This window comes from Bacillus rossius, chromosome 14 (assembly GCF_032445375.1).
Source record: "Bacillus rossius redtenbacheri isolate Brsri chromosome 14, Brsri_v3, whole genome shotgun sequence".
Lineage (NCBI taxonomy): Eukaryota > Metazoa > Arthropoda > Insecta > Phasmatodea > Bacillidae > Bacillus > Bacillus rossius.
In genome coordinates this window covers 4,725,904-4,738,116 of record NC_086341.1, presented here as the reverse complement: position 1 = coordinate 4,738,116, position 12,213 = coordinate 4,725,904, and the positions used below count along the sequence as shown (strand labels likewise).

Here is a 12,213-nt window from a genome sequence, read left to right as displayed (position 1 = left end):
ATTCAAAGACGTATTACCAGCCTTGAAGAAGTACTTTAGACCATAAGTTTTGGAGGATGTTTTCAACTGATTTTGTCGTGAAGAACCTTTAAGCCTTAGTTTTCGGTCGAGCTCAGACTCAACCTCCACATAGATCGAGACCGGAAAAATTCGCGATTTCAATGACCTGTAGGATAGACTCCTTTATGCAAGCGGGAAAATTACACCTGCTCATTGGCTACTGACTCGTGACACCTGTTAACTGGGTAGCTAGTGATTCGATACTTTCTTTTGTTGAAGGTTTTTTGCATTGACCGAGTGTCATTCAGATAAACTGTGGCCCAATCACTGATGCAGTAAAAAAGTCAAACGTTTTTTTTTTTTTTGGATTCTAGACCATCGCGAAATGAATCCGCGAATTTTTTCCGGTCTCTACATGTAGATCGTCCACGTGAATCGAGTCAAAAAAAAAAAATTAAGATGTAATTTCCGTCACACGTTGGGAACGAACGCGATGCGGCGCGGTGCTGGTCAGCAGGACCACTGGTCTGCGGCGGTGAGAGGCCCCCCGGGTGACGGGGCGAAGGGGTGAAGGGCCCGCCCCTCTCTCGCGGCGGAGAAAGCCCCACTTCCCCCTCCCCCACCCCCCTGCCCTACCCCTGCCCAACGGGCGGCACGCGGCATAAAGTCGGGGGCGGCGCCTGGGGACGGCGCACTCGCAGCTCGGCGCTCGCAACTCTCTCGCCTTCCTTCACCGCCGCCTCCGCACCTCCGCACAAGCGACCATGAGGACCGTGGTGAGTCCATCGCTCCGTGTTCCGCGGATAGCGCCCTGGGCAGATAGCGCTCTGGGCAGATAGCGCTCTGGGCGGATAGCACCCTGGGCAGATAGCGCCCTGGGCAGATAGCGCTCTGGGCGGATAGCACCCTGGGCAGATAGCGCCCTGGGCAGATAGCGCCCTGGGCGGATAGCACCCTGGGCAGATAGCGCCCTGGGCAGATAGCGCCCTGGGCGGATAGCGCCATGGGCAGATAGCGCCCTGGGCAGATAGCGCCCTGGGCAGATAGCGCCCTGGGCAGATAGCGCCCTGGGCAGATAGCGCCCTGGGCGGATAGCGCCATGGGCAGATAGCGCCCTGGGCAGATAGCGCCCTGGGCAGATAGCGCCATGGGCAGATAGCGCCCTGGGCAGATAGCGCCCTGGGCAGATAGCGCTCTGGGCAGATAGCGCCCTGGGCAGATAGCGCTCTGGGCAGATAGCGCCCTGGGCGGATAGCACCCTGGGCAGATAGCGCCCTGGGCGGATAGCGCCCTGGGCAGATAGCGCTCTGGGCATATAGCGCCCTGGGCGGATAGCGCCCTGGGCAGATAGCGCTCTGGGCAGATAGCGCCCTGGGCAGATAGCGCTCTGGGCATATAGCGCTCTGGGCAGATAGCGCCCTGGGCAGATAGCGCCCTGGGCAGATAGCGCTCTGGGCGGATAGCGCTCTGGGCATATAGCGCTCTGGGCATATAGCGCCCTGGGCAGATAGGGCCCTGGGCAGATAGCGCCCTGGGCGGATAGCGCCATGGGCAGATAGCGCCCTGGGCAGATAGCGCCCTGGGCAGATAGCGCCCTGGGCGGATAGCGCCATGGGCAGATAGCGCCCTGGGCAGATAGCGCCCTGGGCAGATAGCGCCCTGGGCAGATAGCGCCCTGGGCAGATAGCGCCCTGGGCGGATAGCGCCATGGGCAGATAGCGCCCTGGGCAGATAGCGCCCTGGGCAGATAGCGCCCTGGGCAGATAGCGCCATGGGCAGATAGCGCCCTGGGCAGATAGCGCTCTGGGCGGATAGCGCTCTGGGCAGATAGCGCTCTGGGCATATAGCACCCTGGGCAGATAGCGCTCTGGGCAGATAGCGCCCTGGGCAGATAGCGCCCTGGGCAGATAGCGCCCTGGGCAGATAGCGCTCTGGGCAGATAGCGCTCTGGGCATATAGCGCTCTGGGCATATAGCGCCCTGGGCAGATAGGGCCCTGGGCAGATAGCGCCCTGGGCAGATAGCGCCCTGGGCGGATAGCGCCATGGGCAGATAGCGCTCTGGGCGGATAGAGCCCTGGGCAGATAGCGCCCTGGGCAGATAGCGCCATGGGCAGATAGCGCCCTGGGCGGATAGCGCCCTGGGCAGATAGCGCCCTGGGCAGATAGCGCCCTGGGCGGATAGCGCCATGGGCAGATAGCGCTCTGGGCGGATAGAGCCCTGGGCAGATAGCGCCCTGGGCAGATAGCGCCATGGGCAGATAGCGCCCTGGGCGGATAGCGCCCTGGGCGGATAGCGCTCTGGGCGGATAGCGCCATGGGCAGATAATTTTTTGCCCCCCCCCCAAAAAAAAAACATCATAATGTTTTACCAATTCAATCTTATATACTGTCAGTTTTAAAACAGCACATTATGCAAATAAATACCATATGTTTTTCAAAGCCATAGGGTGTTTTTGTCCTCTTTCCGTATTTATAATCAGTTAATATTTGTTGCAGTTTTATACGGCTATTAAAACTACCGTGATAAAACATGAGTTAGAATATTCTGTATATTCTTTAACGAATTTTAAATATATTTTTAAAGTATTTATTTTAAAGCCTAATATTTTTAATATTTAGTATAACACTAAAATGTCCTCTTGGCGTGTTTTTTTTTAAAAATCAAATCATTACCGTACGTTAAAAACACTTTTTTTCCCGTCCCTCTATTTTTTTTACCTTTTCTTTTTTTTCTTTTCGTTCTTCGAATTCTCCCAACGCTTCAAAAACTGGCGCTCTGGGCAAATGCCCGGTTGGCTTCTCTGTAAGTCGGGGCCTGATTTTCCACAATTCAAATACGCAGCACAGTTTTGTGGACACTACTTATATCCTACACTATTATATATTCGCTACTGCACAGACATTACGTGATGTCTATTTAATATTGCCGTAAAAGAACTGTAGAAATCGTTGATCGTTTAACTGACGTAGTTTCCATTTAGCTCTAAAAAAAATAGTAGGTACATGTTGCAAATTGTTTGTACACAAACATCAGACAAAAGGACACTTTTGAACACTTGATTTAGCGCAAGGTAGAGGTAATCTTAAGAAGAAAGATGATCTTACAACAAATAAATTTTTTCAATTTTTTGTGTCGATTTAAAAATAATTAAATTTTTTGTTCGAGCAACGTTTAAGGAAACAAAAATATAATTTGTTTCTGAACAATCAAGAAGTTTTGAAAAAATGTATCAGAAGTGTTTAACATAAAATTTTTCAATAATTATATTTAATAATTAATGAAATTGTTCAAAAAATATGCTTGAGTGAAACAGAAACTAAATCGTAAAATTATGCGCCAATTATCGTTAAGAAATACTCAGTATGTCATACAAAAAAAAAGAACGTATTTCATATATCCCATGTGTTGTATAAAATTTACAATAGATTGTGAGGAATGACACGAGAGATGCGCACTTACGCCCTTCGAACGCTAGCGCCCGCGAGTCGGTGGACGGGAAAGGGGGGGGGGGGGGCATGGAGGTTACGGTGGCTCCATCGCCAGACGGTCGACTTGCTACATCCACTCTCCTCGGGGGGGGGGGGGGGTGTCTGAGGAGGGGAAGGAAGGGGTGGTGTCGCGGGGGGGGGGGGGGAAACCAATATTTCTGGCTTTATAGATACGTAACCCCCCCCCCCCTCACCAACACTCCGATTGCCGTGGCGCGAGAGGCAATCCGTGACAACAGAGGAAACTAATAGAACCTTTATCCACAGCCCGCGATGGAAGATAGCATCTCTGGCGGCCAAGTGCCTGGAAGATTGGGTTTCTCTCCCGCGCGCCTGGAAATTGCTATACAAAAGGGTTTGGGGGGGGGGGTAGTGATGGAGTTAGGGGGGAGGGGAAAGGGGGGGGGGTTAGGAAGTGGGGGGGGGGAGGAGGAAGAAGATGAGGGCATCAAGGTGCCGCGACCAGGATCGAAGGACTTGTCCCGCCGGCCGAGTGGATTCTGCGCGGGAGATTTATCGGAGAGAGAGAGAGAGAGAGAGAGAGAGAGGATCAGGGGGAAAAATAAAAATAAAGGTGAGGAAAATCCGTTTCGCGATTGCTTTTTTTCCCCCCCTTCTTTTCCTTTCGGAACACACAGCGGCGGGTTAGTTGTCACCAGATTATTACGTCTCGACCCCGTTAGTGTACTCTGGTGACGAGAGAGGATGAACTCGCGCGGGCGAGCGAATCCCAAAAAGCGTCGCGTGGTTCCGCTGAGGAAAGACTGAACACGAAATTCATAATTCCGAGCCGAAGCGGAATAAAGAAGATCAACAGTTGGACCGACTTTCAAAAACCGCTTAACTTGAACAGGAATGGTAGGTTATCGGATGAAACTGTGCTTAAAATTGAAATTCGCCATGAGTTCTCGCGGACATTTGAAGTAGATTTTTTTGTTTGGAAGATTACTTATTACAGTTGTTATCACTACGGCACTTCCGAAAATGTTATGCATGGTTTATTAGTTTATATATATCTTCTTTATGGACACGATAGCAAAATTTATTTCGTAAAAATTATTCCATACTTACACATAAATTGTAGAAATTAATAGTTCAGTCGAGTTTGTCAATGCGCGAAGTAAGACCAAAAGGGGTAATGATGGGAACAGTTAAAAAAACTGTTAGTAGGCATTACATTGTCAGTAAACCTTTTAAATATCATGAAAAAATATTTGCCTAAAACAATTCTTATTACGACCAACCTTACTGCAAGAGGTAACGTTAGGTTGAAGTTTGTTCCAACGTACTGAAGTATGACCTTTGAAATCTACCTGCGCCTGTCGACAGAGTCAGAAGGGATATTTTTTTTTTGTTATGAGAATACGTGATTTTTGTAGGGAAAAATAAAACACGAGTTTTAAGGTAGTTTTACTCGTTGAAGTTTGGCTGGTACCTAACGAGTTTCATACACATAAACAGCATGGGTTACGTACTGCGCTTGAAATCATGCAAAACGATCAAAGAATGGCATGACAAAATTTTACAGAAATTCCCAAGTACCGTAGTCATTGCGTGTCGTTATCTGTATTACGCATCTTGCCGCTACGTGTTGATGCTGACTGAACAATACAAAGCGTACAAGAGTGCAGGCACCAGATTAGTCGGCCTGATCATGAGCAGACTGGTTAAGTGCGACGCTCGCTGGTGCTTCTAGCGCCGTGTCGCCTCTAAGCGCAAGGCTACGAACTGACGCAGTTTTCTCGTCGCGCATAGAACAAATAATATGAATTTTGAGCGGTGACCACTACATCAGATAAAAGGTGCAACGCAAGGCCCTTAAGTTTTTTTTTTTTTTTTTTTTTTTTAAATCAGCAGCGGGCGTTTCATTTCTGAAAATTCTGGAAACACCCATTTTTTGGTCCTTTTCCACTCTCCTAAAAACACTGTTTAAAAATAAAGTACGGAATTGAACCGCGCGATTTATAAACCGCTCAAGTTATCCGAGTGGTGTCTGTTAACGAAAACAATTTAAGAATAACCTCAAGGCGGACGAGTATATCCGTTTCGTATTTTGTTTTTAAACTAAGTATTTTTTTTAGAAGAGTGAAATATGCTATAAAAAAAGGTGTTTTCAGAATATATATATATATATATATATATATATATATATATATATATATATATATATATATTAGGTTTGAAACACCCGGTACTGATTCTTGAAAGAACTCAATGGACTTGCGTCTTACCTTTATCTTCATTTCTCCGACCGATAATGTTATGAGGAAAAATTCGCGGATTCATTTCGTGATAGTCTAGAATCCAAAAACGTTTGCCCTTTTAACTGCATCAGTGATTGGGCCACAGTTTATCTGAATGATACTTGGCCAATGAAAAAACCTTCAACAAAAGAAGTATCGAATCACGAGCGTCCCAGTTAACGTGTGTCACGAGTCAGTAATCCAATTTCAATGAGCAAAAGTAATTTACCCGTGTGCGTAGAGGATCATGGAGTCTATCCTACAGGTCATTGAAATCGCGAATTTTTCCGGTCTCTAGTTATGTTACACAGTTCAAATCTCACAGTTGCCCTATGCACGACGATAAACACTGCGCGTCGGTTTCAGAGGAGACACCGCGCTAGAAGCCAACCAGCGAGCCCTCTTCACTCACGCAGATACGCCCCACTACACGGTGGTCGGTCGCGCTTGTGTGTCATCCCCGCTCCCTGTTTCAACTTGTGTGAGGGGGGGGGGGGGAGTAGGGAGGGAGAGTGGCGGCTGAAGGTGAGACAGCATCCATTTGGCCGGTGACAGACCACCCGCGTGACAGACGACCTCTCGTTTACCCCTGGCGGTGGATCTCGCGCGTCATTACCTCCCCGTCAGCACCGCATTCCCGGACCCCGGCGCGTCCGGTGCCCCTGACGGACGGACGCGTGAACTATTATCTGGTGCTTCCTCGCGTACAATCGAGGGCGGTGACACTGAGCCGCAGGACATGCCCGTCTGATAGACCCTCTAACAGCACGTAGTCATCGGAGCAACCTCTATATCTGTATCTTCAATACGACAAAAAACTTACGCTTTTCAAATAATAATCATCACGTAGGATAATGTTCGCAGGCTTTCACGGCCATTGTTTGAAGTAGCTTGGCTTCTGGGTTGTAGCCGTGTTTCCTTGGCGAATAATTTAGCCGACGGTTTCGGACGACATTGCAGTCGCCATCATCAGGGAACAGTTAACCTACTGCAGTTCCCTGATGACGGCGATTGCAATGTCGGCCGGAAACGTCGGTGAATTATTCGCCAAGGACACGACCTACATCCCAGAAGCCAAGCTACTTCAGACAATGGCCGTGAAAGCCTGCGAACATTATTTTTTTTCTCTTCCATTCCGAACCCAGTGTTACTGCGAACTTTTTTTCTTTTGCAGTGACACGGTTGTTCTTCGTGTAGATGCGGGAATTAAGTTTTTTTTTCTCTCTTCCATTCCGAACCCAGTGTTACTGAAAACGCTATTTTGCAGCGATGCGGTTGTTCTTCGTGTAAATTTAGGAATTGATTTTTTTTTCCTCTTTCATTCCGAACCCAGTGTTACGGCGAACATTTTTTTTTTTGTTTTGCAGTGACACGGTTGTTCTTCGTGTAGATGTGGCAATTGAGTTTTTTTCTCCTCTTCCATTCCAAACCCAGTGTTACTGCAAACGCTATTTTGCAGCGATGCGGTTAATCTTCGTGTAGATGTGGGAATAGGATGTTTCTGTTCACAAACGAACTGTCCGGAGCGCCCGGGGGGGGGAAACTCACGTGGCCGATGATGTCGCAGGTGCTCTCCGTCCTGATGCTGGCGGCGCTGGCGTCTGCGTGGGACGACTACGGCTCCTGGCGGCGGGAGCTCGCCAAGCGCGGCGCCGAGTGGTCCGACGACGGCGGGGACGACGAGGGCGACTACGGCGGCGGCGGTCACCAGGAGGTGAAGATCGTGAGGATCCCGGTACCGCACGCGGTCCCGGTCCCCGTGCCGCACCAGGTGCCCATCGCCGTGCCGCAGCCGTACCCGGTGCACGTGCGCGTGCTCGAGCAGGTCGAGGTGCCCGTCGTGAAGACGGTCGAGGTCCCGGTGGAGCGGCACGTGCCGGTGCGCGTGGAGAAGCCCGTGCCCTACCCGGTGGAGAAGCCCGTGCCCATACACATCGAGAAGCACGTGCCGGTGCCCGTGTACAAGCCGTACCCGGTCAAGGTGCCCGTCGTCAAGTACATCCACCACTACATCACGGCCAAGCACCACGGCGGCTACCACCACCACTGAGGCGCGCCCCGCCGGCCAGGTGAGCCCGTCCGACTGCATCTGCTGCCCCGATAGTGTCCCTCCACCGTGTGCCACTTGAACCATCAGCAGGTTCATCCTGGCAACCGATCACAAAGAGATCATATATAGTCCCTCCACTTACTCCCCAGCAGCAGAGTCAATAATGCCACCGATCACATGGAGGTCATAGTGTTCCTCCACCAAGTGCCACTTGAACCATCAGCAGGTTCATCCTGGCAACCGATCACAAAGAGATCATATATAGTCCCTCCACTTACTCCCCAGCAGCAGAGTCAATAATGCCACCGATCACATGGAGGTCATAGTGTTCCTCCACCGTGTGCCACTTGAACCATCAGCAGGTTCATCCTGGCAACCGATCACAAAGAGATCATATATAGTCCCTCCACTTACTCCCCAGCAGCAGAGTCAATAATGCCACCGATCACATGGAGGTCATAGTGTTCCTCCACCGTGTGCCACTTGAACCATCAGCAGGTTCATCCTGGCAACCGATCACAAAGAGATCATATATAGTCCCTCCACTTACTCCCCAGCAGCAGAGTCAATAATGCCACCGATCACATGGAGGTCATAGTGTTCCTCCACCGTGTGCCACTTGAACCATCAGCAGGTTCATCCTGGCAACCGATCACAAAGAGATCATATATAGTCCCTCCACTTACTCCCCAGCAGCAGAGTCAATAATGCCACCGATCACATGGAGGTCATAGTGTTCCTCCACCAAGTGCCACTTGAACCATCAGCAGGTTCATCCTGGCAACCGATCACAAAGAGATCATATATAGTCCCTCCACTTACTCCCCAGCAGCAGAGTCAATAATGCCACCGATCACATGGAGGTCATAGTGTTCCTCCACCGTGTGCCACTTGAACCATCAGCAGGTTCATCCTGGCAACCGATCACAAAGAGATCATATATAGTCCCTCCACTTACTCCCCAGCAGCAGAGTCAATAATGCCACCGATCACATGGAGGTCATAGTGTTCCTCCACCGTGTGCCACTTGAACCATCAGCAGGTTCATCCTGGCAACCGATCACAAAGAGATCATATATAGTCCCTCCACTTACTCCCCAGCAGCAGAGTCAATAATGCCACCGATCACATGGAGGTCATAGTGTTCCTCCACCAAGTGCCACTTGAACCATCAGCAGGTTCATCCTGGCAACCGATCACAAAGAGATCATATATAGTCCCTCCACTTACTCCCCAGCAGCAGAGTCAATAATGCCACCGATCACATGGAGGTCATAGTGTTCCTCCACCGTGTGCCACTTGAACCATCAGCAGGTTCATCCTGGCAACCGATCACAAAGAGATCATATATAGTCCCTCCACTTACTCCCCAGCAGCAGAGTCAATAATGCCACCGATCACATGGAGGTCATAGTGTTCCTCCACCAAGTGCCACTTGAACCATCAGCAGGTTCATCCTGGCAACCGATCACACAGAGATCATATATAGTCCCTCCACTTACTCCCCAGCAGCAGAGTCAATAATGCCACCGATCACATGGAGGTCATAGTGTTCCTCCACCGTGTGCCACTTGAACCATCAGCAGGTTCATCCTGGCAACCGATCACAAAGAGATCATATATAGTCCCTCCACTTACTCCCCAGCAGCAGAGTCAATAATGCCACCGATCACATGGAGGTCATAGTGTTCCTCCACCAAGTGCCACTTGAACCATCAGCAGGTTCATCCTGGCAACCGATCACAAAGAGATCATATATAGTCCCTCCACTTACTCCCCAGCAGCAGAGTCAATAATGCCACCGATCACATGGAGGTCATAGTGTTCCTCCACCAAGTGCCACTTGAACCATCAGCAGGTTCATCCTGGCAACCGATCACAAAGAGATCATATATAGTCCCTCCACTTACTCCCCAGCAGCAGAGTCAATAATGCCACCGATCACATGGAGGTCATAGTGTTCCTCCACCAAGTGCCACTTGAACCATCAGCAGGTTCATCCTGGCAACCGATCACAAAGAGATCATATATAGTCCCTCCACTTACTCCCCAGCAGCAGAGTCAATAATGCCACCGATCACATGGAGGTCATAGTGTTCCTCCACCAAGTGCCACTTGAACCATCAGCAGGTTCATCCTGGCAACCGATCACAAAGAGATCATATATAGTCCCTCCACTTACTCCCCAGCAGCAGAGTCAATAATGCCACCGATCACATGGAGGTCATAGTGTTCCTCCACCAAGTGCCACTTGAACCATCAGCAGGTTCATCCTGGCAACCGATCACAAAGAGATCATATATAGTCCCTCCACTTACTCCCCAGCAGCAGAGTCAATAATGCCACCGATCACATGGAGGTCATAGTGTTCCTCCACCAAGTGCCACTTGAACCATCAGCAGGTTCATCCTGGCAACCGATCACAAAGAGATCATATATAGTCCCTCCACTTACTCCCCAGCAGCAGAGTCAATAATGCCACCGATCACATGGAGGTCATAGTGTTCCTCCACCAAGTGCCACTTGAACCGTCAGCAGATGCATCCTGGCAACCTATCACACAGAGATCATACTGTTCTTTCACTAAGTGCCACTTACTGCCCCATCAGCAGAGCCAATCATGCCACCGATCACATAGAGATCATATGATCATCTACTATGTGCCACTTAAACCGTCAGAAGGCTCACCATGGCAACCGATAACATTGAGATCATACTGATCCTCCACTAATTGCCACTTAAATAGGTACTGTCCCATCAGCAGAGCCATTCATGCAACCGATTACACAGAGATCATAGTGAACCTCCAATATATTTCCTTTTTGAAAGGTACTACACTTCAGCAGGTCCGTCATGGCAACCGATAACTTAGATATCATATTTATCCTCCACTACATGCTACCCAGCAGATCCAATCATGCAACCGATCACACATAGATCGTTGTGATCTTCCACTATATGCCACTTAGAATGTATTAACAACAGCAAGGCCAATAATGCAACGTTTTTGCTGAATAAGACCGGTTAGTTTGGACTAGTTCATTATCTTTTAGTGCCAAGTGATTTACCTAACACAACATTGACAGAACACAATATGAGTAAATTATTTATCAAACTTACTAGTTAATAAATAAAATATGTGTAAATTACTATGAAAACATGTTTAAAATAGTGTACTTATTGGATAATTCATGTGTGTGTCGTGTCAGGTCTAATGGAAATTTTCAAATTTTCACATACGCACTAATTTCGTGTTAAGAACAATGTTAATAACATATTATTTGTGAAAAAATTTCTGAATTATTTCACCATTATGAATGTTTAAACCTTTCTGTGTGGATTTCGTATTTTGTCACAAAATAAAAATTGTTTGGTAACAATTTTTAACGTCCAGTTTTTTTTTTCTGTTCGGTTTCAGCCAGTTGCCGCCTGAACATCGACGGAGAACACCTTAAACCGACCTCATTGTTGTCGCCATCATCCACCAATCACATCACTTCTCACCGTCACGATTGTTACTGTTGCTTTATATTATAGTTAACTGTTGTTTATACTGTTGTTTATGCTGTTGTTTTATTTGTGAAGTGAGCTCGCGTCTCACTGATGTGTGTGCTTACGTTTTGTAAATAAATACCAACTTTTAATCTGGAAGCTTTTCATTTCGAACGGCGTGGATACGCGTTCACCGTGGTTGCAAAACGCACCAGTTTCGCGCAATTAACGGAAGAGCTAAAGCATTTAGAATTGAAGATTCTGATGCAATAAAAAGAGGGTCCAATTTCACGGATGAATTGCCCGGAAATAACCATAAAAGAGAGGAAAAAACATGATGAAGTATAAATGAGGTTATGAAACGAGAGAGAAAGAGAGAGCTTTAACCGTGGAATGGAATGAAGCATACTAACTATATGTTTATATTCGTGTAACGACAAGGGTTTTTGAACTGTCGTTACAGCTTATCAAATTTTTTTGTGAATTACTTTTAAAAAAAATATGGATATTCTACAATAAAATATGAACATTAAGCCGTCAATCACAACTGTGTTAAAGTAATTAAAATGTGTGGTATTGAACTCAATATTTTTAGCAATATTCAAATACAATAAATATTTTAGCTTGGCCACATAATATTTTCCAAATAAGAATTGTTTCATATATTTAATTTAAAACGTTTAACGAAAAACTTAAAACTGCAACGAATGGTCACTGTTTTTTGAACCAACAAAACAGAGGTTTGTATTCACTGAACCTACACAACAACAAAATTAGGCATAACATATTTTCTAGAAATACCTATGTTGGATTAAATTAATACTTAAATATTTGTTCAAAATATATTCTTCTTAATATATATTTAGTAAATATAGGGTTGGATAAAAATTAATTACATTGATGAAATTTCTGAGTGAGTTTTCCCAGTTAAGTTACAT

General features: G+C 47.4%; 1 protein-coding gene across 1 annotated transcript; it reads left to right on the top strand.

The window, feature by feature from the left end:
• The first annotated feature begins 694 nt into the window (after positions 1-694).
• LOC134538914 (uncharacterized) lies at positions 695-11,429 on the top strand. Its single transcript, XM_063380526.1, has 3 exons — positions 695-776; positions 7,301-7,802; positions 11,202-11,429. Exons 1-2 carry the CDS (start codon positions 765-767, stop codon positions 7,781-7,783), a joined length of 495 nt encoding a protein of 164 aa, XP_063236596.1. The 5' UTR covers positions 695-764; the 3' UTR covers positions 7,784-7,802; positions 11,202-11,429.
• The last annotated feature ends 784 nt before the right edge of the window (positions 11,430-12,213 follow it).